The sequence below is a fragment of the Peromyscus californicus genome, unplaced genomic scaffold (assembly GCF_007827085.1).
Source record: "Peromyscus californicus insignis strain IS unplaced genomic scaffold, ASM782708v3 Scaffold_20__1_contigs__length_68692818, whole genome shotgun sequence".
Lineage (NCBI taxonomy): Eukaryota > Metazoa > Chordata > Mammalia > Rodentia > Cricetidae > Peromyscus > Peromyscus californicus.
In genome coordinates, this window is record NW_026294503.1 from 21,733,538 (window position 1) to 21,755,631 (window position 22,094).

A 22,094-nucleotide genomic window follows, 5' to 3' on the forward strand; every position below is an offset into this window, starting at 1 on the left:
TCATCTCTGTCTCTGTGTCCACAGGTGCCCATCCTCATCTCTGTCTCTGTGTCCACAGGTGCCCATCCTCATCTTCCTGTCTCTGTGTCCACAGGTGCCCATCCTCATCTCTCTGTCTCTGTGTCCACAGGTTCCCATCCTCATCTCTGTCTCTGTGTCCACAGGTGCCCATCCTCATCCTTCTGCCTCTGTGTCCACAGGTGCCCATCCTCATCTCTGTCTCTGTGTCCACAGGTGCCTATCCTCATCCTGTCTCTGTGTCCACAGGTGCCCATCCTCATCTCTCTGTGTCCACAGGTGCCCATCCTCATCTCTGTCTCTGTGTCCTCAGGTGCCCATCCTCATTCTTCTGCCTCTGTGTCCACGAGTGCCCATGCTCATCTCTCTGTGTCCACAGATGCCCTTCCTCATCTTCCTGTCTCTGTGTCCACAGATGCCCTTCCTCATATTCCTGTCTCTGTGTCCACAGGTGCCCATCCTCATCTCTCTGTCTGTGTCCACAGGTGCCCATGCTCATCCTTCTGCCTCTGTGTCCACAGGTGCCCATCCTCATCTCTCTGTGTCTGTGTCCACAGGTGCCCATCCTCATCTCTCTGTGTCCACAGGTGCCCATCCTCATCCTTCTGTTTCTGTGTCCACAAATGCCCATTCTGATCTCTGTCTCTGTGTCCACAGGTGCCCATCTTCATCCTTCTGTCTCTGTGTCCACAAATGCCCATTCTCATCTCTGCCTCTGTGTCCACAGGTGCCCATCCTCATCTCTGCCTCTGTGTCCACAGGTGCCCATCCTCATCTCTCTGTGTCCACAGGTGCCCATCCTCATCCTTCTGCCTCTGTGTCCACAGGTGCCCATCCTCATCCTTCTGCCTCTGTGTCCACAGGTGCCCATCCTCATCTCTCCACAGATGCCCTTCCTCATCTCCCTGTCTCTGTGTCCACAGGTGCCCATCCTCATCCTTCTGCCTCTGTGTCCACAGGTGCCCATGCTCATCCTTCTGCCTCTGTGTCCATAGGTGCCCATCCTCATCCTTCTGTGTCTGTGTCTACAGGTGCCCATCCTCATCCTTCTGTGTCTGTGTCCACAGGTGCCCATCCTCATCTCTCTGTGTCCACGGGTGCCCATCCTCACCTCTCTGCCTCTGTGTCGGCAGGCGGCTATCCTCAGCCCTCTAGCTAGTTTTGGATACTGTGTAATTATATGTATCCGGTTTCAGGGATTTTCTTAAAGTCAACTGTGGCAGATAAAGAATGAGTGTCTCTAAGGCATCTTCACTTCCCGTTTTCCTTCCTAGTGACCCTGAATAGTGAAGGCATGGATCAGTTAACATTGTAACAGCAGAGCTAAGTTTTCTGCTGAGCTGTGGACTATGTTATAACACAGTGCCATATGCTTGATCTGCTCTTAGAAATGCTCCTGTCCACTGCAGTGCGCTTGTGTTTTATTGGTTTGACTGGCTCCCTGAAGTTGTTATCTCCAGAAGCCTGACTCTGAATGATAGTGTGTCCCCCTCACCCCCAACTCCATACCCTATTTCCCAAGCTGGATATGTGATAGGCCATTTTAATAGAACATCCTCAAAGTTTTTAGATCTTTAGTAATTACTTGTCCACTTCTCTTCTTCCTATACCTCTTATAGAGTTATATATTGATGTTCCAGGACAGAACACTTCTTTTTCAATTCAATTTATTTGTTTTATAGACCCTCCTCTCATCCTGTTCCCTCCCACAACCTCCTTTCTACCCACCTCCCTGTCCACTCCTCAGAAAGGGTAAGGAGTCGACACAGTATAGCATACCAAGTTGAGGTAGAACCAGGCTCTTCCCTCCTGCATCAAGGCTGAGCGAGGCATCCCACCATAGGGAATAGATTCCAAAAAGCCAGTTCGTGCACTTTGGACAGATCCTGGTCACACTGCTAGGGGCTCTACAAACAGACCAAGCTACACAACTATCACCCACACGCAGAGGGCCTACGTTGGTCCCATGCAGGCTCCATAGCTGTCGGTCTTGAGTTCGTGAGCTCCCAGGACCTTGGGTTATCTGTCTCTGGGTTTCCCCATCATGATCTTGATGACCCTTGCTCATATAATCCCTCTTCCCTCTCTTCAGCTTGACTCCTGGAGCTTGGCCCAGTGCTTGGTTGTGGATCTATGCATCTGCTTCCATTAGTTACTAGATGAAGGTTCTTTAGTGACAATTAGGGTAGTCATTAATCTGATTACAGGAGAAGGCTAGTTAAGGCCATCTCCACTATTGCTAGGAGTCTTAGCTGGGGTCATCCTTGTGGCTTCTTGGGAGTTTCCCTGGCACCAGGTTTCTCCCTAATGGCCCCTCATCAAGATATCTCTTTCATTGCTTTCTCTCTCCCAACTGGGCCATCTAGATCCCTCGATCTGTCATGTCCCCATCCCCCCTCCCCTCCCCTCTACACAACCCCCTGTCCCCAATTTACTAAGGTGATCTCATCTATCTCCCCTTTCCAGGGAGATCCAAGCCTCCCTCTTAGGGTCTTCCTTGTTAGCTAGCTTCTCTAGGGCTGTGGATTATGGCCTGGTTATCATTTGCTTTATATCTAATATCCTCTTATGAGTGAGTACATACCATGTGTGTCTTTCTGGGTGACAGAACAGTTCTTTATTTATTGATCAATTGATTTTTGAGACAGGGTCTCATGTGGTCTAGTCTTGAAATAGATATATAGCTGAGGATGACCTTGAACTCTTGGATCTTTCACTCTTAGTACCACTTCTGGTCCGCTAAGATTACAGGTGAACACAACCACAGCTGGGGAGGAATCCTTTTTTTGTTCCATGGTTGTTCCTTCATCCAACCAGCTGGTACTTATTCCAGTATCATCTCTGCCTTAGGAGACTATTAATTCTATCACATTTTCTCGTTTTCTACAATGCTCTTGTTTCTTTGGAATCCTTTTTCATCATTTTGTCTTTACTTTTTTTACTTTCATCTTTCTCTGGTTTGTCTTTCTTTCTTTCTCTCTCTCTTTCTTTCTTTCTTTCTCTTTCTTTCTTTCTTTCTTTCTTTCTTTCTTTCTTTCTTTCTTCCTTTCTTCCTTCCTTCCTTCCTTCCTTCCTTCCTTCCTTCCTTCCTTCCTTCCTTCCTTCCTTTCTTCTCTCTCTCTTTCTTTCTTGAAAGAACCCAGTAATAACTCTTCTCCCAAAGTTGCAACCAACTTAGGAAGAAGCTGAAGAAATGTACAGATAAATTACTGGTGAAATGGTATGACGTTTTAGATTATGGCCCATGTGGCTTTCTCATCCATACACTAAGTCTTGACTTAGCTATTGGCTATCTGTTGGAACTGGGCAACTACAGACCAACCGTATAGGAGAAGGTCCCTGGCCACACTACAGAGAGGATACCTGAAGACTGCTAGCTCTTAACAAAAAGAACAAGGGTTAGTCAAAGCCTGCCTGGTCATGTCCAGCTCAGTGAGCAGGTGGAGCAAGAAGGAGTGACCAGTCTTCCTGGGTTGAAGTCCATACATGGGTAATGGTAGCATAGGAAATGCAGAGCCCTTTCCCATCAACCCTTTCCAAGGCTTGTGATTGTTCCTCATCCACCCTGTTCTCCAATGCAGCTTTTATTTCCAGCCTCTAATATTACCTGGCAGAGGTCACTGGAGGGTGGGTGGGGGAGGATTCAGTATTCCGATTTGAGCCTGCCTCTAACCCGATCTTAGTATCAGCATCTGGGACTCTTCTCTCTGTGGGTGTTCAGCTTTATGTTTTGTTCTTAGAATCCTCTTGTGGCCCACTGGCCACATGTGGTCAAGGATTGCTGTGACTAGGACCCAATATAGACTCCTAAATTTCATAGGTGACAATCTTGTGTCACAATGTCACAAAGTTGAAGACATCTCTGGGACTCGGATCTTTCCAGTGAGGTGTTGTAGCCACTGGTGTTTTGGTGGCAGGGCTTGGGATCTGATGTTTGGAACTATGGGGGCTTTTGCTGAACTTACATTTAACCCCATCTTTAACATGACCTTTCTATACACTTGAAGTCCGTGGTTTGGAACTGTTAAAACTGGAAGCAGTTACGCTTGTCTCTGAGGCTGAGCTCGAGCTCTGACTGACCCTTTCTGTCCAGACAGGGTTGAGGCCGGCATCTCACTACATTTGCCCACACTCCTTGGTAGTGTTCTGTGCAGGAACCCAAAGTGGTCACTTCTGACTCAGTTTACCACTTATTTCTGTCTTCCATGGTCTATTCAGTAGGGTCGCTATTACTTTTTTCTTGTTAGTGTTCTGTTATAATTCTTTTACTCAGATTTTAGAATTGGAGAAGGAAGAAACAGAAGTGCCTATGCTATTGTATTAAATAAAAAGTTTTATGGGTGTTAATTTTATATACTGTATTAGTCAAGGCTCTCTAGAGCAACAGAACTTATTGGATGAACCTCTATATAGAGAGAGAAAGGGGGATTTATTAGAATGACTTACAGGCTGTAGTCCAGCTAATCCAACAATGACTGGCTATGAATGAAAAATCCAAGAATCCAGTAATTGCTCAGTCCACGAGGCTGGATGTCTCAGCTGGTCTTCTGTATATGCTGGAATCCCGAAGAAGTATGCTTCCATGCCAGTGAAGGAACAGATGTGCTAGCAAGGCGACAGCAGGCAGGCAAAGAGGAAAAGCTTCCCTCTATAGGCTTCCAGCAGAAGGTGTGGCCCAGATTAAAGGCATGTGTCTTCCCGTCTCAAGATCAGGATTAGAAGTGGATCTTCCTACTTTAAATTAAGCAAAAAATCCTTCACTGATGCGCCCTCCTGTTGTTGGTTGTTTTTGCTTTTTAGGGGATCTCACCACCCAGCTCCCAAAGAAATCACACACAGAGACTTATTCTTACTTATAAATGCCTGGCCTTAGCTTGGCTTGTTGCTAGCCAACTTTTCTTTACTTAAAATTATCCTGTTCACCTTTTGCCTCCAGGCTTTTCCTTTTCTTCTGTAATCTTACTTTAACTCTTACTCGGTGGCTGGCTGGGTGGCTGGGTGGCTGGCCCCTAGCATCCTCCTCCTTGATCCCTCTTGCTCCTCTTCCTTTCCTCCTCCCAGATTTCTCCTCCTATTTATTCTCTCTGCCTGCCAGTCCCACCTGTCCTTTTTCCTGCCTCGCTATTGGCCATTCAGTTCTTTATCAGACCAATCAGGTGTTTTACACAGGCACAGTAACACAGCTTTACAGAGTTAAACAAATGTAACATAAAAGAATGCAATACATCTTTGCATCATTAAACAAATGTTCCACAGTATAAACAAATGTAAAACATCTTAAAATAATATTCTAGCCGGGCGGTGGTGGCGCACGCCTTTAATCCCAGCACTCGGGAGGCAGAGGCAGGCGGATCTCTGTGAGTTCGAGGCCAGCCTGGTCTCCAAAGCGAGTACCAGGAAAGGCGCAAAGCTACACAGAGAAACCCTGTCTCGAAAAACCAAAAAAAAAAAAAAATAATAATAATATTCTATAACACCCTCCATTCTTTGCATTTTAGTTTATTCCAGACGTAGTCACGTTGTCAACCAAGAATAGCCGCCATATATACATATGAATGTAAGAGCATTTTTAATGCTCCGTAATATATCTCTGAAGACTTGCAGGCTTGTCTTTACTGTCCACCCACTCTTACTGTTAACCAATGACCGTTTTCCCCCATCTCACATAACAACTCAGAATTTTGCTGTTACCTGTAAATAGGATCAAAATAAAAATGTGGCTCCATAGGAATGTAGATATTTGTTTTATTTTCAAAGATATATTTAATGACAATAGTAGACAGAGGAGCTGCTGCTTCAGGTGCAATGTCCTGTGGTTAATTGTGTCTGTCTGTCCTGCAGAAAGAAGGAAGGCTGCAAATCAGCCCGAAGCAGTTTCTGCTGATGAACTCAAAAGTCTGTTGGTGCTCACAAGGGATCGCTTCCTGGGTCATTTTGATGCTCTCACCCCGAAAGCGATTTTAACACAGACAGACAAAATGAAAGCTGCTGGTATGGTAAATGGTAAGTTTTTTTATTACTTTAAATTTTTTGGTGGTGGTGGTGTGTGTGTGTGTGTAGCCTTTTTAAAAAATTTTATAAGCTATATTGGCCAAGTCAAAATACATTTCACACATTTAAAGAATGATATATTTTTTAACACATGTGCATATCTGAACTCTTCTTACTTAAATGTGACAGACTTTGCTATTATCTTTCATCAAGCACGTTCAGTTTAACTGTTTTTAAGCATGCTATGGTCTTCTTATCTTCCTAAGCTGCTAGAATGGGTAGGTTTCAAAAAGTGCAGGAAGTAACCTGTGTACAGTGAATTGTGTACAGGCAGAAGCATGTGGTATGTCACTTCACAGCTGCTGCTCACTGGGGTCTGGAAGTCATCGTACTTCCCAGGGGGCTGTGGAATCATTGCTCCATTAACTGAGTTTCTGCTCTTCTCTGGAGTTGGAGGATGTGGTGAATTTGAATAAAGGGAGGCTTTCAGGCATCTAGCAAGAACACATTTAAGATTCTTTTGACACAATTTGAAACAGGACAAATATTTACTTTTATTTATTTTTTTTTAATAATTTTTTATTTAAAATTTTTTTTCCTTCCTTTTACATGCCAACCCCTGTTCCCCCTCCCTCCTTTTCTCCAGCCACCCCCCCCCATATTTGCTTTTATTTTATGGGCACTATCTTTATTGTATAGGCTAAAGAAAAATAATCACAGAATCGACTTAGCAGGGGTGTTTATTTGAGTGCCTTTTCTATGATCCTGTAGATATTCACACAAAGAAATGAACATCGTGGTCGCTGTTGGCTCTCAACCAGATTACATTGTTTGTAAAGCAGTGTGGGAAAACAGTGGGCTGTGTCTTGCTTGAGTACACACACTTGTTCAAGTCTCATTTGGGCCCTTGTGGACTGGGGTCTGGATTAGTTACTTTTCGCCTGTCTTTGATGAAATACTGGCAAAAGGCATTTGAAGAAGAGCCGGTCGGAGAGCAGTCCATTGTGGTGGGAAGACAGGAGGATGGCAGAGACACGAGGTGCCTGGTCCATTGTGTCCTCACTCAGGAAGCAGAAAGAGATGGATGCTGCTGCCCAGCTTGCTCAATTTCTGCTCAGTCCAGGATCCCAGCCCATGGCTTAGTGCCCTTCCACATTCAAGCTGAATCCTTCCTTCCTAGTTAAACCCACAGCACATCCAGACTTACATTTTTTAAGTGATGTCAAATCCAGTAGAGTAGACAATGAAGACCAACCATCACAATGTCTTCGGACAAATTACTTAACTCCACATTTGGGTTTCCTTACATTTAAAATGGCAGTAATAATTTGGCCCACTACCTGGGATTTTTGTGAGGATTAACCTGCTTCCTGGTTACAGCATGTGCTCTGGAACAAGGGTAGCAAGGGTAGCTGGCTCTGAAACCTGCTGTGTTACGTGTGGGCACATTTTGTGATCTCCCCACCTTCCCTTTCCTTCCCTTTAAATCAAGGGTGACTGTATTAGTTGCTTTTCTATTTCTGTGACAAAATACCATGACCAAGGCAATGTATAAAAGAAAGCATTTAACTGGACGTATGGTTTCAGAGGGTTAGAGTCCATAACGTGGAGGGAAGGTGTGGCAGCAGGAACATGTGAGAGTTCACATCTCAGTCCACAAACAGGAGGCAGAGAATGGTACATTGGGAATGGGACAAGTCTTTCGGAATCTCAAAGCCCACCCCCAGTGACACACCTCCTCCAACAAGGCCACACCTCCTGTTCCTTCTCAAACATTTCCACCAACTGAGGACCAAGCATTCCAGCATGTGCGCCTACAGGAACCATTCTCATTCAAACTGCCACCATGGGATAGATTGCTGTGAGGATGAATTGTTTGTTAAATTAAGTGTTACGAAGTGACTGCATATTTTGGATGAGTAAACTGTCATACATGTAGAAGACACGACTTGAACTAGTGTGGAATAGTTATGGAGCCTCACTAGAAGCCCAGGGACTTGGAGGGTTTTGAGTGGTGCTTAGCATGTGGAAGGAGAGGGGAAATAGGATTTTGCAAGGAAAAAGCGACGAATATACTAGCCATGGAGTATGAAGTCAGGAGAGAGGTTTGGCTTCCCAGAGGGTTTGCATGGGAGGTAAGAGGGAGCTGAGTGACAGGAGATGCATCTTGAGGTGACCTGGGCAAGCAAGTCTAGCTCTTAGCACTGAGCTAGAGATGTGTTTTCTCTACCTCCGAGGCCATTATGTCATTCTTTTGCTCAGACCTTGTGGATTGCTTCCATTTGCACAGACTGCGTCGTCCTCACTGTGACTTACACAAACCTTAGTTGACACCTGTAGTTTGCTTTTTCGTTGGCTGCCAGCTCACAAATAATGACATGGAGACTGCTTACTAATTATAAAAGCCTGGCCATTAGCTCAGGCTGGTCTCACTAGTTCTTACAACTTAAATTAATCCATTTATATTAATCTACATTCTGACATGACCTCTCTTCCATCTTGCACCTCCTGTTTCCTCTCTCTGTATGGCTGGCAACTCTGCCTTTCTTCTTCCCAGAGTCCTCTCTGTCCCCAGAAGTTCCACCTAACCTCTTCCTGCCTAGCTATTGGCCATTCAACTCTTTATTAAATCAATCATGGTGACACATCTTCACACAGTATAAAGAACTATTCCGCAACAGACACTTGGCCTTGTGCTTGGTCTGGTTTTCCAAATACCACATTTCTGTTTCCTTGTTACAATGGTCAGCTTAGTCCTGGGGCATGTCCCACTCTTTTGCTCCATGGCTTTACACACACATGTCCTTGGTCTAGAGTCCTTTTCTCTCAGCTCTTACCTATAGCTACTTTATGGATGTTCAGGTGTCGTTTTCTCCAAGGCTTTCCTGGGCCTTGGCCAGTTTAAACTGTTTCTGCCATACTGGTTCTCTTCAGTTTTTCTCATTTTATGTGGCATAGATTTAAATGGTGCATGATCTATCTGATTGTTACTGATATTTGTCTCCTCTGCACACCATGTTTGAAGGTACAGGGCACACTTACATGCTGTCTCCACATCTGCAGGGCCTGGCATGGACCCTGGAGGATACAGGATGTGGGAGGATATAAGATTATAGGAGCAGGATCTCCCCAAATTAGTCACTAAACAAATGAAGACTTTTAGAACCTGAACTGAAAATTGACAGGCTGCACATTGGAGTGTGACTCTTACGGATATAGTTGTGACTCTTAACATTTTTGTAGCACTGATTTGAATAAATACATCTACATGTATTATTGAATTGCATGTAAAACCAGTAAGGCCAATCAATTTCATATCCTGGCATAGTTGTACGTATTAGCAATGTAGGATGGTTTGTACTGCTTCTGCTTTTGTGGAAATTCTAGCAAGTTTAACAAAGTGACGGGCCACGATGTAGAAAATGCCATAATGTAGCCCTTTTAGTGGCTCACTGCTGAAGACTTTCCAGTGGATGTGGTGCCTGGTGTTAGACACATGGAGTCTCCACCTGGCACGTCTGGGCACATAGCAAGGCTGTATAAGTGAGTTTGTTAGGTAGACTGATCCCTTTTATTATTTCAAACATTTAGTAGTATGTTGTTTTATGAACTAGATTATACCAATGATGATGTCACTTTTTCATTGTGATTTATTCTTACTTTGGTCTGTAAGATTGTAATGGCTTAGCCTCATTAGCCACACATACTGACATTACTACCTCTCTGTTTGCTGGAATTTGTGATGTGAAGGAGGTCCCTTTCCCTGTTTTCCTAATTGTATTGGTTCTGTTTCTGGTTCCTTTTCTTGCAAAATGGTATTACAAAGAATAATTTTCTTGATCTCTCAGGGAGCCTTTTGTTACATTTTGTTTTGGGGCATGGTATAATAACCAGAGAAGCAAATAAACAAAACATTGTATTTTATTTTACTGTAAGAATTATGTTTAGTTATTACCCCAAAGTCCTGACATTTGTTAATATTTGTTCACTTTTCTTAAATATTAGACTATGTCATCGTATTTATATGTTATGTACTCAGTTAATAATTAACTTTATTGTAATAGGCAGGGACAATTTGTTGTTTGTTTTTTAAAGATAACTTGAATCCTCTTATGAACTCCAGAGTGTGCTGTGGTGCAGAACTGGTATTGATTATTTTTTGTATGTTTTTATTACAAAGCCATGTCTCCATTAAGAAATACATTGCCTCGCTATAAAGCTCATTACCCTATCAAATGGATTTCACCACTGTTAATAAGAAATGAGAAATGGTGTGTTTTGATGACGTCCAAATGTAGGTATTAGAAGATACTTTGGAACATTCAAGGTTAAATAGCTTAGTAAGAAGAGAGAAAATAAGAGATGGTCGCTCCCATTTTTATTATACTTTAGAAACACAGAACAGGTATTCTGTCAGCCGTAACTTAAGTAGTGAACATCCAGCAATTTTGAGCCATTTGTTAGAATGCTGTATAACAGTCTAAAGTTATCCTTAAAACAAGGTAAGTTTAAAATTAAAATCAATTAGTACAGTTAGTAATTTTGCAGTGTTTGTTGAAGCTAACCTTTCTTTTGAGAATGGAAGCTGGCTCTCTAGGTTTTGTTGAGTTCCAGTGTTCGGCGCAGACTCAGTGTAACTCACTGCAGCACAGTAACCAGCAAGATGGTCCTCACCTTACGTGATACTGAATTTTAGTGACTCGAGGGCATCTCTGATTAACAGATAAGTGAGAATTACTTCAGGAGTAACTTTGAGAATGTTATAAGCATATGTTAGTCATTTATTATAGGTTTGAGACTGAGGTAGTCCTTTTTTACTTACGATTCTGTTCCTGGTATGGAAATCACAGCATTATTGTGTGTCCGCTGTAGAGCGGCTTCCTTTTCTTTTGACCCACTTTCGTTAAGAATAGCTAACATGTTCTTTTGTTCCGTGTGAGCCTTAGTAGATAGACTCATTGCACTTTATCAGTAATAACTCATAGATTTTATCTGAAGAAGAAATTTTCATTTCCAACAATCTTCTCAGTGACATTTTATACAGTTCAAGTCATTAGTCAGGTCTTTAATTATGCCTCAACTGAGACCTTAGCCTTTACATACATACACACACACACACACACACACACACACACACACACACACACACACACACACTTTGTGTATACATCTATCACTATTTGTGTGTTTGTTTTTTCTGAGACAGTCTCATTACTTAGCCCAAGTTGGCCTTGAACTCAGTATAAAACCTAAGCTGGCCTCAAATTGTGATTTTCCTGCCTTAGCCTCCCAAAAGCTAAGATCATGGGTGGGTATCACCACACCCAGAGCGAACTTTATTTTGACATAGAGCATTCATTATGTTAGTTTCTTCCAATGCTGATGTATATTTTGCTCTCTTTAGATACCAGTACAACTGAACCTTGTTCTTCAAGTCTAATGAAAACCAACCCTCTGGAATGGCCAGAAAGACACGTTCTTCAGAATTTAGAAACTTTTGAAAAAACTAAACAAAAAATGAGGTAATATTTGAGTTGGTAAAAATGCATGTTCAGTATTTTCAAATGAATACTCAATATTTTAATTATTTAATGTTTCAGTAGCTTATAATCTCATTATAAAAGTAGATGCTTTCTTTAATAAGTAGCTAATCAGTAGAGTAGCATATTGATTAAAAGGGAAAGATCTCTTTTTCCATCCTCTTCCTTTTCCTCATCTTGGTACCTTCCACGTGTGTGTCACTGGTGAATACTGTGTGTCTAGCTTTATAGACATCTTCTATCAGCATACACACTTAGTTTACTTTCTTATTACTGTGGTAAAACACTGACCAAAAACAACTTGAGGAGGACAGGGTTTATTTGGCTTACACATCCAAACACAGTTGTCACCGAGGGAAGTCAAAGCAGGGACTCACGCAGCAGGAACCTGGAGTCGGGAACTGAAACAGAGGCCTTCCCATCGTGTGCTTCCCTTGCTGGCTCAGCTTGCTTTCTTATATAACCCAGCACTACCTGCCCAGAGTGGGCTGGGCCTTCTCACATCAGTCATCCATCAAGAAAATGACCCACAGGTTTACCTGCAGGCCAGTCTGATGGAGGGAACTTTTCAGACGGGGCCTCCTCTTCCCACATGAGCCTAGCCTGTGCACAGTTAACAAAAAGTTCACCAGCACACACACATGTGAATATATAAGGTGAACCATACAGGGGCGTGTAAAATGAGGTGGGGCCACTTGAAACGGTTCTGGTTTTCATCCATGTTTGTCCACGTAGTGAGTAGGTCCTCTCACAGACAGAAGTAGGTGTCCAGCAGACAGTTGTTACCTGTGGGCTTTGGCTTTGGTGCATAGTAGGCACTCAGTGTGTGATCACCGGGTTGTGGAGTACAAGCTCTCTGACATTTCTCTTTCAGTGTTTAGCACTTCTGATGTCATTTTACGACCCGCTGTAACCTTTTCTCATACTGTCCACAAGTATTGATTAAATACCAGTTGTTGGGCACTAGGGGCATACGAGGGAGATCGCCAATGCCTGTTTTCTCTGTGAGCTCCTTTTAATGGTGAGATAATCAAAAGAAACCAAGTACCCAGACATGTAAACAGTGGCATGGCTCCCGTGTCTTTAGAACGGGTGGATAGCAGGGGGTGGGGAGTGAGGGTGGAGAGTGTGGGGTTGGAGTGTGTGGGTGGGGAGTAGGGGGCTATAAGCAGGTAGTATTTGTAGTGGGGTCCTTTATCACTCTTGATTTGTGCCCATTGCCACTCTGACCCCAAGTCTGTGGCTTTCTGGAAAGGGAAACAGACATAGTCTCTTCATGAGGTTTCGCCCTGGTTGACACTGAGGTGCTTGCTGTGGCCTACCTTCTCTTGAAAGTCTCTGACCTCTGTGCCCCTCTGTTTTATTGTTCTTGTTCTTAACCCTGTTGTGGGTTTACTCTTGGGTACTTCTGCATTGTGATTTCAGTTTGATCGGAGAGTTTAATGTGTCCGCTTAGTCTGTCTTGAACCAGGAGCATGTAAGACACTCAAGGGCTGAGTCAATGTCATCTTTCTTCCTGAGTCCTTTATAAACACTCCAGCTCGGTGTTCCATTCCTTCTCTAAACAGTAAGGGCGATGTTATGACTTCCATAAAATGTGATTCTGTATTTCCTTCTGCCCTCACATCCTTGCTTCCGCCGGGAGTCCGACCTGTACAGTAACTGTGAGCCGTGACTGTGGGCTCACAAACCAGAGTGAGCCCTGTTTACTGTATTACAGTGATATTTATAAAGTAAGTGGTTTGTAAGGACTGCAGGGGTTTCAGTAGGAAGACCACATCAAATTCCTGTGTGAGAGCAAAAGATACGTTGCATGTGTTCAGAATTTTGTTCGTGTTAAAACAGACTTAACTAGAGAATCATTCTATGGTGGAAGTCAGAAGGCCCGAGAATTCGGTCTTAGACTCCCTCAACGACCTGTGTCGTGACATTTGCCGCCACATCAGAGTGGGAATAAAAATCCTAGTTTTACTTTAAAGTCGTGAAAATGTGACAAAATGCATGCAGAAAGTTGAAAGCTTAGTTGTCAGTGTTATTCTTTAACCTAAGACGTATCTGGGTGGCGCAATTCATCACAGACGGGGCTTTTAAAAGCTCTTTCGATAGCCTTGTGTTTGGATTCTATATAAATGCAAATTATACATTTCCCATTGCATCTAGCCTGTAATGTGATTGTGATTAGGACTGATTAAGGAACATTGTAAGATACTATTAAAGAAGCTACATAGAAATTAAATTAAACTCACAATGCAGTTCCTGCCCACCCAGAGTATGAAATTGAGGAAATGTTCGTGTGTTTTCTTGCTAGACTATTCTTATTAGATTTCTACAATAGGGCTACAGAGGGGAAATGGACCTGCCAGCGCGTGATGATCCTTAGTGTGTAGAAACACAGGTCTGAAACTCAATGCCAGTATTTTAATCATGGAATTATTCATAAAAATGTTGAATTTGAGTAATAAGTAAAATACAACCAAGTTGGAGCTGGCACAGTGGCTCGGGAGGGAAAGAAAGGTATTTGTTGCTTAGCCTGAGGAAATGAATTCAATCCCCACTTGGTGGAGGAGAGAACTGATGCCCACAGGTTGTCCTTGGACTTATATACACATGTACATGCACACGTGCGCGCGCGCGCGCACACACACACACTAAATAAATAAATGAATGTACAGAAGTTAACATTTTAAATTGCTATGAAGTTGATTGATTAAATTCATGTTGACATAGTGATTTTTATTTATGCTATAGTGATTTTTATTTATGCTATGGCGGCAGAACAATGAGCGGTTCAGAACCCAATGAAGCGTTTCCTGTTTCTTGAGATGAAAGTATTTTTATCCGGTTGTGTATTTATTTATTGGTTAGTTAGTTGGTGACTGGCTTGTGTAATTTTCTGGTTTATGGTAGTGACAGAGGCGGAGGTGGCTCCTAGCTGGAGTCAGTCTAGTTTTGAGCTAACGTATTCTCCATGTTACTGCCGTCTGCAGTATAACTGATGGTATGTTGCAGTCTTTAGCTGAAAAATAGGAATAATGGTGGTTTTTAGGCATGGTGTGCTGATTGCATTTTATAAAGTACTTACTAGGTGTTACTTTGTTTTGATATAAGACCCATTCCATTTTTTCAAGGAAATTTGTGAAGATTAAGAATATATTGTAGGTAAAATCATTTCGAAAATGCAAAGTCCTGCATGTATTTCAGATGTAATAATAATTCAGTGTGTATTCATGATATTGTAAGCATGACTCGAGGAGACCTTGGAGAGAATTTCCATTACAGTCTCATTTCATGGCCGTGCTTTAAGTAATCTTTTAAGTTTAGAGAAAATTGGAACATTCAGTTCTTGGTCTCCGAAATTTATATTGTGGGTTTTCAGTTTAAATTTAAACTTTATAGACTCTGTAACTTTGCACTCCTGAATTGTTAATAGATTGTATTTAATAAGGAACATAATCATGATAGGTTCTGTAGAATGGCTAAAACAGAAGCCTCAAGTTTCAGTGTGGCCTGCAGATTATTTAAAGTACAGCTCACAATGAAAGAGTCTGTAATTAGTCTTCTGTCGATGTGAAGTTCTTGACGTTTCTTTTTGTATTTGTAATGGATTTTGCTCTCATCATCATCTCCTGACTGTGGTGGATTTGAATACACCTTTAATAAAACCATACAAATTGTTTTCCCAGAGCTACTTCATTGCCTCGGTCATCTGAACGGTTGCTGGGCCATAAAGAGGGTCCCCGGGACTCCATCCCATTATTGGATGCTAAAGAACTGCTGAAATATTTCACCTCGGATGGATTACCAGTTGGAGATCTGCAACCGTTACAGATTCAAAGAGGGTGAGTTACAGACCTGTAACTTGCAACTAATTTCTAACAGTCATTTAAAAGTAGCACTGTATTTTTTCCCCTGGTGTTAATTGAAGCAGAAGACATGGGTTTGCCTGCACTGTTTATCACTAGCCTTAACCGCCTCACTTCTACATTCACCAAATGTCCTTCTGTTCTGTGACCCTGAATCTGAAGAAAACGATGATGATGAAGAGAACTCAGTAACTTAGTACATCTCCCATAGAAGTGGGGGCCAGGGCTTCGACTTTGTGTGTGCAGAAGGAAATATATTTCATTTTTTTCTTACCTTTGTTTCATTTATCCTTATTTTGAGTGTGTATTGTGTGTATGTGTGTGTGTGTGTGTGTGTGTGTGTGTGTGTGTGTGTGTGTGTGGTGTGTTGGGGGCAGGTCACAGGTGTGCCATGGTGGGGATGTGCAGGTCAGAAGACAACTTTTTGGAGTCGGTTCTCCTCTATCCTTATTCTGAGTGTGTATAATGTGTGTGTGTGGCGGGGGGGGGGGGGGGGGGGGGGGGGGGTGTCACAGGTGTGCCCCGGTGGGGACGTGCGGGTCAGAAGACAACTCTTTGGAGTTCTCCTCTGCCTCCTTTGCATGAGTCCCAAGCGTCTAGATCAGATGCTGTAGAGTGGCTTTGCCAGAAACTTACTGGCCAAGCTGTCTCTCAGGCCTGGAAATTCACTGTAAAAGATAGGTTTTGATTTGCAAATACGTATTTTTAAGTTTTTCTCTTCCGCACTACTGTCTAGTTTTGATTTTGCCACCACGTGGCATGATGGTTGTCAGTTATGACGGCTAATGGCAAAAATCATGACCTTCCTACTGAAAGAGGTGAGGAAAAAAAAAGATTGTTTTGAAAGTTCGACATTACCAAGTATGAACTGAGCATCTGCATAAATAATGTACACGGAATTGACTTCGGAGACAGTGCCCACTCAGCTGCTAGTTAACAAATGCTGCTGCTGCCGCAGTCATGGGCCACAGGATAAATAAAATTGTAGCATCGGTTTCTTGTGAAGATGGAGTAATTTGCTTACTCCCCAAATTCTTTTTCCATTGATAATCCATCATTTAAAAAAAAAAAGGACCATAAAGGTTGTATCTCACTTCAATCACTTTCACCAAGTTAGTTTTGAATCGGACTATGATAAATGTTTATCTTAAAGGTAGATTTTGGAAGTGGTTCAAGTTATTCCAGAAATGGAGTCGGGGAATTGTCGTCTTTTGTGTATGTTGTTGGGGACAAAGGGCAAAGCATCACTGGCAGCAGGGGGATCCAATGACCAGGTCATATGACTTAATGCTCCTAGTGACATAAACCTTGCATAACTTCGGAATCATTTACCTTCCCATGGCTTTGAGAGGTTGATAACCCCTTTTAGTGGGACCTCTGGAAGCAAAGCCTCACACAGTTGCTCATCTCTAGTTAATCACACTGGGGTCCTTGGTGAACCAGCCTGACTCCATTTTAAGATTAGAAGCCATCCTATTACAAGGTCAAAGTACGTTCATTCCTGTTTTCTGTAAAACTTGGGTTTGAACAGGTCTTGACCCATTTTCTAGAACTGGATACATTCCTGATAAGATAAGATGTTCTGTCAAATAATTTTGAAATGTTCTACCAAGTTTCTATGTAACCAAACACCCTTGGAAGCCCCCTAGCCTTGCAGATTTTTGGACTGTATAAACCCCACTGTCTCCTATGTTCAGAGCTATTTTCTCAAACCCCGCTTTAGGGAGATAGCCCTGTCTGATCGAATAAAGCTTGCATAATTTGACCAAGGAATTTGGGTAATGGTCTTTACCCTTGCTGGTGGAATGAACAATCCTTTCGGATAATTAGCCCCAGTGGTAGATGGATGTGCTGAGACGGCTCTGTTTACTTACCTGGGCTGTGCCCTTTGACTGCAGCAGTGCCGGCAGGTTGCAGTGTGAGGGAGATGTCCATTTAAAATTCTCTGAGAAACGTACACGGGATGTACTTAGAAAAGATGTGTTTTCATTTTGACATTGCTCTCTTATGTCACTTAGGCTGACCACAAACTCACAATATGGTCCAACTTGACCTTGAACTTGCAATCCTTCTTCCTCTGCTTCCCAAATGCTGAGACTACAGGCATATGCCACTTTGCCCAGCTCTTAGAAAACTGGACAAATGGTTCTTTGACATTAGGAAAGAAGGGCATCATTATCACTCTGTCCTCACTTAACATAGTGGTTCTCAATCTGTGGGTCATGACCCCTTTGAGGGTCAAATGACCCTTTCACAGGGGTCATCTAAGACCATTGGAAAACACAGAGATTTACATTGTGATCCATAACAGTAGCAAAATTACAGTTATGAAGTAGCAATGAAAATAATGTTATAGTGGAGGATCAGCACAATATGAGGAACTGTACTAAAGGGTCGCAGCATTAGGAAGCTTAAGAGCCTCTGACTTAGCATGAACGTTGAAAGCTGAGCTGACCTGGCTGCTCTTTCTTACCTGTGCGAGACATTACCCAGTTGCTGTGTTACATTAAAGGTAAGCCTTGCTCCTTACAGCATACCAAGGGAATACGGACACTTAACAAAACATGTTTGTTACATTTCTTCTAGAAAGACTGAGACGAGTGATATTAAGTAAAGATAATGCACTGGGCAGGATTGAAATAAGAAATGATGAAAAGAAGGGTAAAATGCTGAATACTTAAGAGTCCTGTTTTACAGATTATTCATTTGAAGGGTCTCTCATCAAAATAATGGGGTCATTGAAATTTACTAATGATACTTTTTGTGGAACACCTTAGATAGAGGTATCAGCAGATGAGAGGTTTTTTTGGACTCATTAATTGGCACGTGTTTGACATTTGAATGTGATCTTTGGTGGCAGAAGCGCAGCTCTTGTTACTGGGTCAGGAGTGGGTGGGGTGTGAGAGCAGACATATTGTCTGGTTCTCTGGACTGACCTGCCTTGCTGTTCGTGCGACTGTTTGCAGCTCTGCATTCGGGCCTGCTTCACTCTGCACGGTACTGCGGGAAGACCGCCATGCTGCAGACTTTCTTCATTTCCATGTAACTAGATCTGACGAGACCAGTGGGTCCCAACTCTTCAGGGAAGGGAGGCACGTGTCAGCAGCCTCTCTCTTCTCTAGACTCACAGGAGTCCTCCAGGTTTAGGTGTGGAAGGACTCAAGCATTCATATTTTATGAAAGCTCAACATAAAGATTAGTTCTAAAGGCCTGCTGATTGAAAAATACTTCAGAAGAACTGAATTCATCACTTAGGTGCTGATCCTTAGCATCAGTGGCAGGCTGGCCACACTTTCTGAGTTATAGTGAAAGTAAATACTCTCTTTGTTACCAAAAGACTTTATTCCTCTGTCAAAATGTTTTAAGTGAACAACTGAACATGAATTCATTTCACCAAGGGTTGGGGTGATACAGTTTAGGAATAATGTTGCTTCCAGAATTTATGTTACTGCTGTGGAATAATCCTCTTGTACACTGTAAAAATGTGTCACTTGAATTGGTTTAATAAAATGCTGATTGGCCAGTAGCCAGGCAGGAAGTATAGGCAGGGTGACCAGACTAAGAATGCTGAGAAGAGGAAGGGCGGAGTCAAGGAGTCGCCAGCCAGAAACAGAGGAAGCAAGATGAGAATTTGACACTGAGAAAAGTTACCAAGCCACATGGCTAAACATCGATAAGAATCATGGGTTAATCTAAGTGAAAGAGCTAGTCAGTAATAAGCCTGAGCTACCTACCGGCTGAGCATTTATAAGTAATATTAAGCCTCAGAGTCAATTATTTGGGAAGCAGCTACTGAATATTTGGCAGGTGGGAGAGAAACTTCCACCTGCACATTGCAAATTATTTTCCTTTCTTGATTTACTCATGCTCATAAAAATTTTGTTCAGTGAGTACCATTGTAATTTTTAAAATTGAGGCATAGAAAACAAATGGGGCAAAGGGCACAGACCTAGCCTGTTTCATTTCCTTCTTAGGTTTTTTGGTAACTCCTCCCACCTAGCAGGATCTCATTCTGTATCCCAGACTGGCCTTGAACTCACTACATAGCCCAGGCTAGACTCAAACCTATGGCAGTCCTCACACCCCCACATCCAGCTCTCTTAAATTTGATGTTTTATGTCTTAGTTAGGTTTCTAATTACTGTGATAAATTACTGACTGAAACCAACTTGGGGATGAAAGAGTTTATCTGGTTTACACTTCTGTGTCACAGTCCATCATGAAGGAACTCAGAGCAGGAACTCAAGGCAGGAACTGAGGCAGAAACCATGAAGGAGTTCTCCTTACTGACTTGTCCCCCATGGATCGCTCAACCTGCTTTCTTATACTATCTGTGAACAGGGTGGGGGTGGGGCAAGAGGATGAGAAACCCACACACACACATCAGTCATCACTCAAGAAAATGCCACCCAGGCTTGCTTACAGGCCTATCTGATGGAGATATTTTCTCAGTTGAGGTTTCCTTTTCCCAGACAACTCTTAACTCATAGCAAGTTGACAAACAAAATCAGGAGACCATAAAAAAATCTCTGTGAGATCAGATTTGTCTCCTTAGGAACTTTACCTTTCTCTGTCATGTAGTAAACCTTAAATTCAAATGAAATCCTTTTTTATTTCAGGGAAAAAACTTTGCTTCTGACACCGGAACTTAGTCCCCGGAAACTTCAGGTCTTACCTTTTGAAAAAGCCTCTGAATGCCATTACCACGGGATTGAGTAAGTGTTCATTTACACTTTTGTGTATTGGTGCTACGGCTTTTGTTGATTTCAGTGTGGAGTGCAAGTGAAATAAAATGGTATAAATTGATACAGACCCCAAAGTATGTCCTCAAAACTGTATATAATACATATTCTATTTAAGAAAAATTATTTTATTATTCATTAGTTTTGTTTCATTTAAACATCTTTTTAGTTACTCAGTATTTTTAGTAGAATTTCTTTGATCCATACATTATTAATACAAATTTTCTCTGTGGGTCACATTAATATTCCCTGGTCACTAATTATACTGTAATTGCTTAGAAACCAGTAAATGCGATGAGCTCTGAATTTAGACATGTTAACTGTGTGTACATCATTGTAATATTTCAGTTGACTGTTTATTAATTGACTATTTAATGCATGTCTGTAATGCAGATTGATTACATTTCCCTCCCTTAACTGGCTTCTTACCTCCCTCCCTCTAAATTCCTTCCCCTCAACAAACTCCCCTCCCACTGCCCCTGCTGCTCTCACCTTTCTATGTTTTATTACCACGAAGTTTAATTAGTGTTGCTTATGTGAGCACTTGTAGCAGTTATTTGAGCAACTTACCAGCGGCTACACCACTGAAGAAAATGATCCCCCACCCCCAGCAACCGTTAATTGCCAGGAGCTCCTCAGGGAGGGTGGAACCTCTGTCGTGTTGACAGGCCCAGTCTTGTGCAGCTCTTGTGCAGGCGGGCACAGCTGTGTGATTATATAAATCAAATGGCCATGTCATGTCCAGAGGACACATTTCATATCACTTGTCCCAGGCTCCAGCTTATACATTCTCTCTTTCTCTCTCTCTCTCTTTCTCTCTCTCTCTTTTGTTTTTTTTGTTTGTTTTCGAGATGCGGTTTCTCTGTGTAGCTTTGGCACCTTTCCTGGAACTCACTCTGTAGCCCAGGCTGACCTCGGACTCACAGAGATCCGCCTGCCTCTGCCTCCTGCAACCTGGGATTGAAGGCATGCACTACCACTACCCAGCTTTTACATTCTTTCTGCCTCCATTTCTAGGATGTTCCCTGGGTATTACAATAAAGGTATAGTTTAGGGCTGAGCACTCAGCAGTTGGTTCTTCTCAGCACTTTGGCCAGCTCTGAGTCTCAGTATTAACCACGGCCTACAGCAGGCAGACGGTTGGCTGAGCAAGGCTGGGAGTATAATCTGTGGGTATAAACATAAGTGTTTAGAATGCACTTCACAGCACAAAGACTGAGCAAAAAAACAGTAGGAGGTTCCTTCTAGTACCTATGACCTCTGCAGCCATTCATTTTTTTCTTTCTTTTAATTTACTCTTTGATAATTTCATGCATGCATACAATGTGTCTTCATAATATCTACTTTTCACTTCTCAAGTGTGAAAATTCCCTCACCAGTGGTTCATAGGGAGGTACCCTATATCTGACTCTGGGATTCATTAATAGCCTTGTCTTCTAGGAGCAGCAGCATCCACCCATGCAGGGTATTTCCCATTCAAACTCTTTTTAAATGAAACTTTTTACTTGGTTTGCAAAGTAGTAGGTTTCTCGCTAGCTTTTTCAGCCATCCTTAGTTTTGCTTAACATCACCCCTACATCCTTCATTTTTCCATCCCTTCTCTCCCATCCCACTTACACCTTGCCACTCCCAAGATCACTGCCGCGACTTTCACGCCATGTTCTTGTCTTTGTGGGTGCCTACTTCCAGTCCTGCTTTTCAGAAACACATTCATGGTTTTCTTTGGCTGCAGTTTTCCTTAGTGTTTACTTCTTTACTTGTAAAGGATACCTTCTGGCAATATTGTTTCTAATGTCTGCATATAAAACTACCTCTCTGCTATGAGAAATGAGGATGCCACTCCCCTTTTCTCATTGGTTTTATTGCTATTTATTTACTTATATTTCAATTTTGTTTATTTATGTAGTGTGTTATCAGGGACTATGGGGGTCCAGCCCCTCT

General features: G+C 42.5%; 1 protein-coding gene across 2 annotated transcripts in view; it reads left to right on the forward strand.

Annotated features, from left to right (window-relative positions):
* The window catches only part of Mtbp (MDM2 binding protein), a 74,718-nt gene that overhangs the window by 37,450 nt on the left and 15,174 nt on the right, over nucleotides 1-22,094 (forward strand). For both annotated transcript variants that reach the window (XM_052747826.1, XM_052747827.1), the window contains 4 exons: nucleotides 5,860-6,021; nucleotides 11,414-11,531; nucleotides 15,233-15,388; nucleotides 20,031-20,126. In XM_052747826.1, coding sequence (XP_052603786.1) covers nucleotides 5,860-6,021; nucleotides 11,414-11,531; nucleotides 15,233-15,388; nucleotides 20,031-20,126 — 532 coding nt within the window. The remainder of the gene's footprint in view (nucleotides 1-5,859; nucleotides 6,022-11,413; nucleotides 11,532-15,232; nucleotides 15,389-20,030; nucleotides 20,127-22,094) is intronic.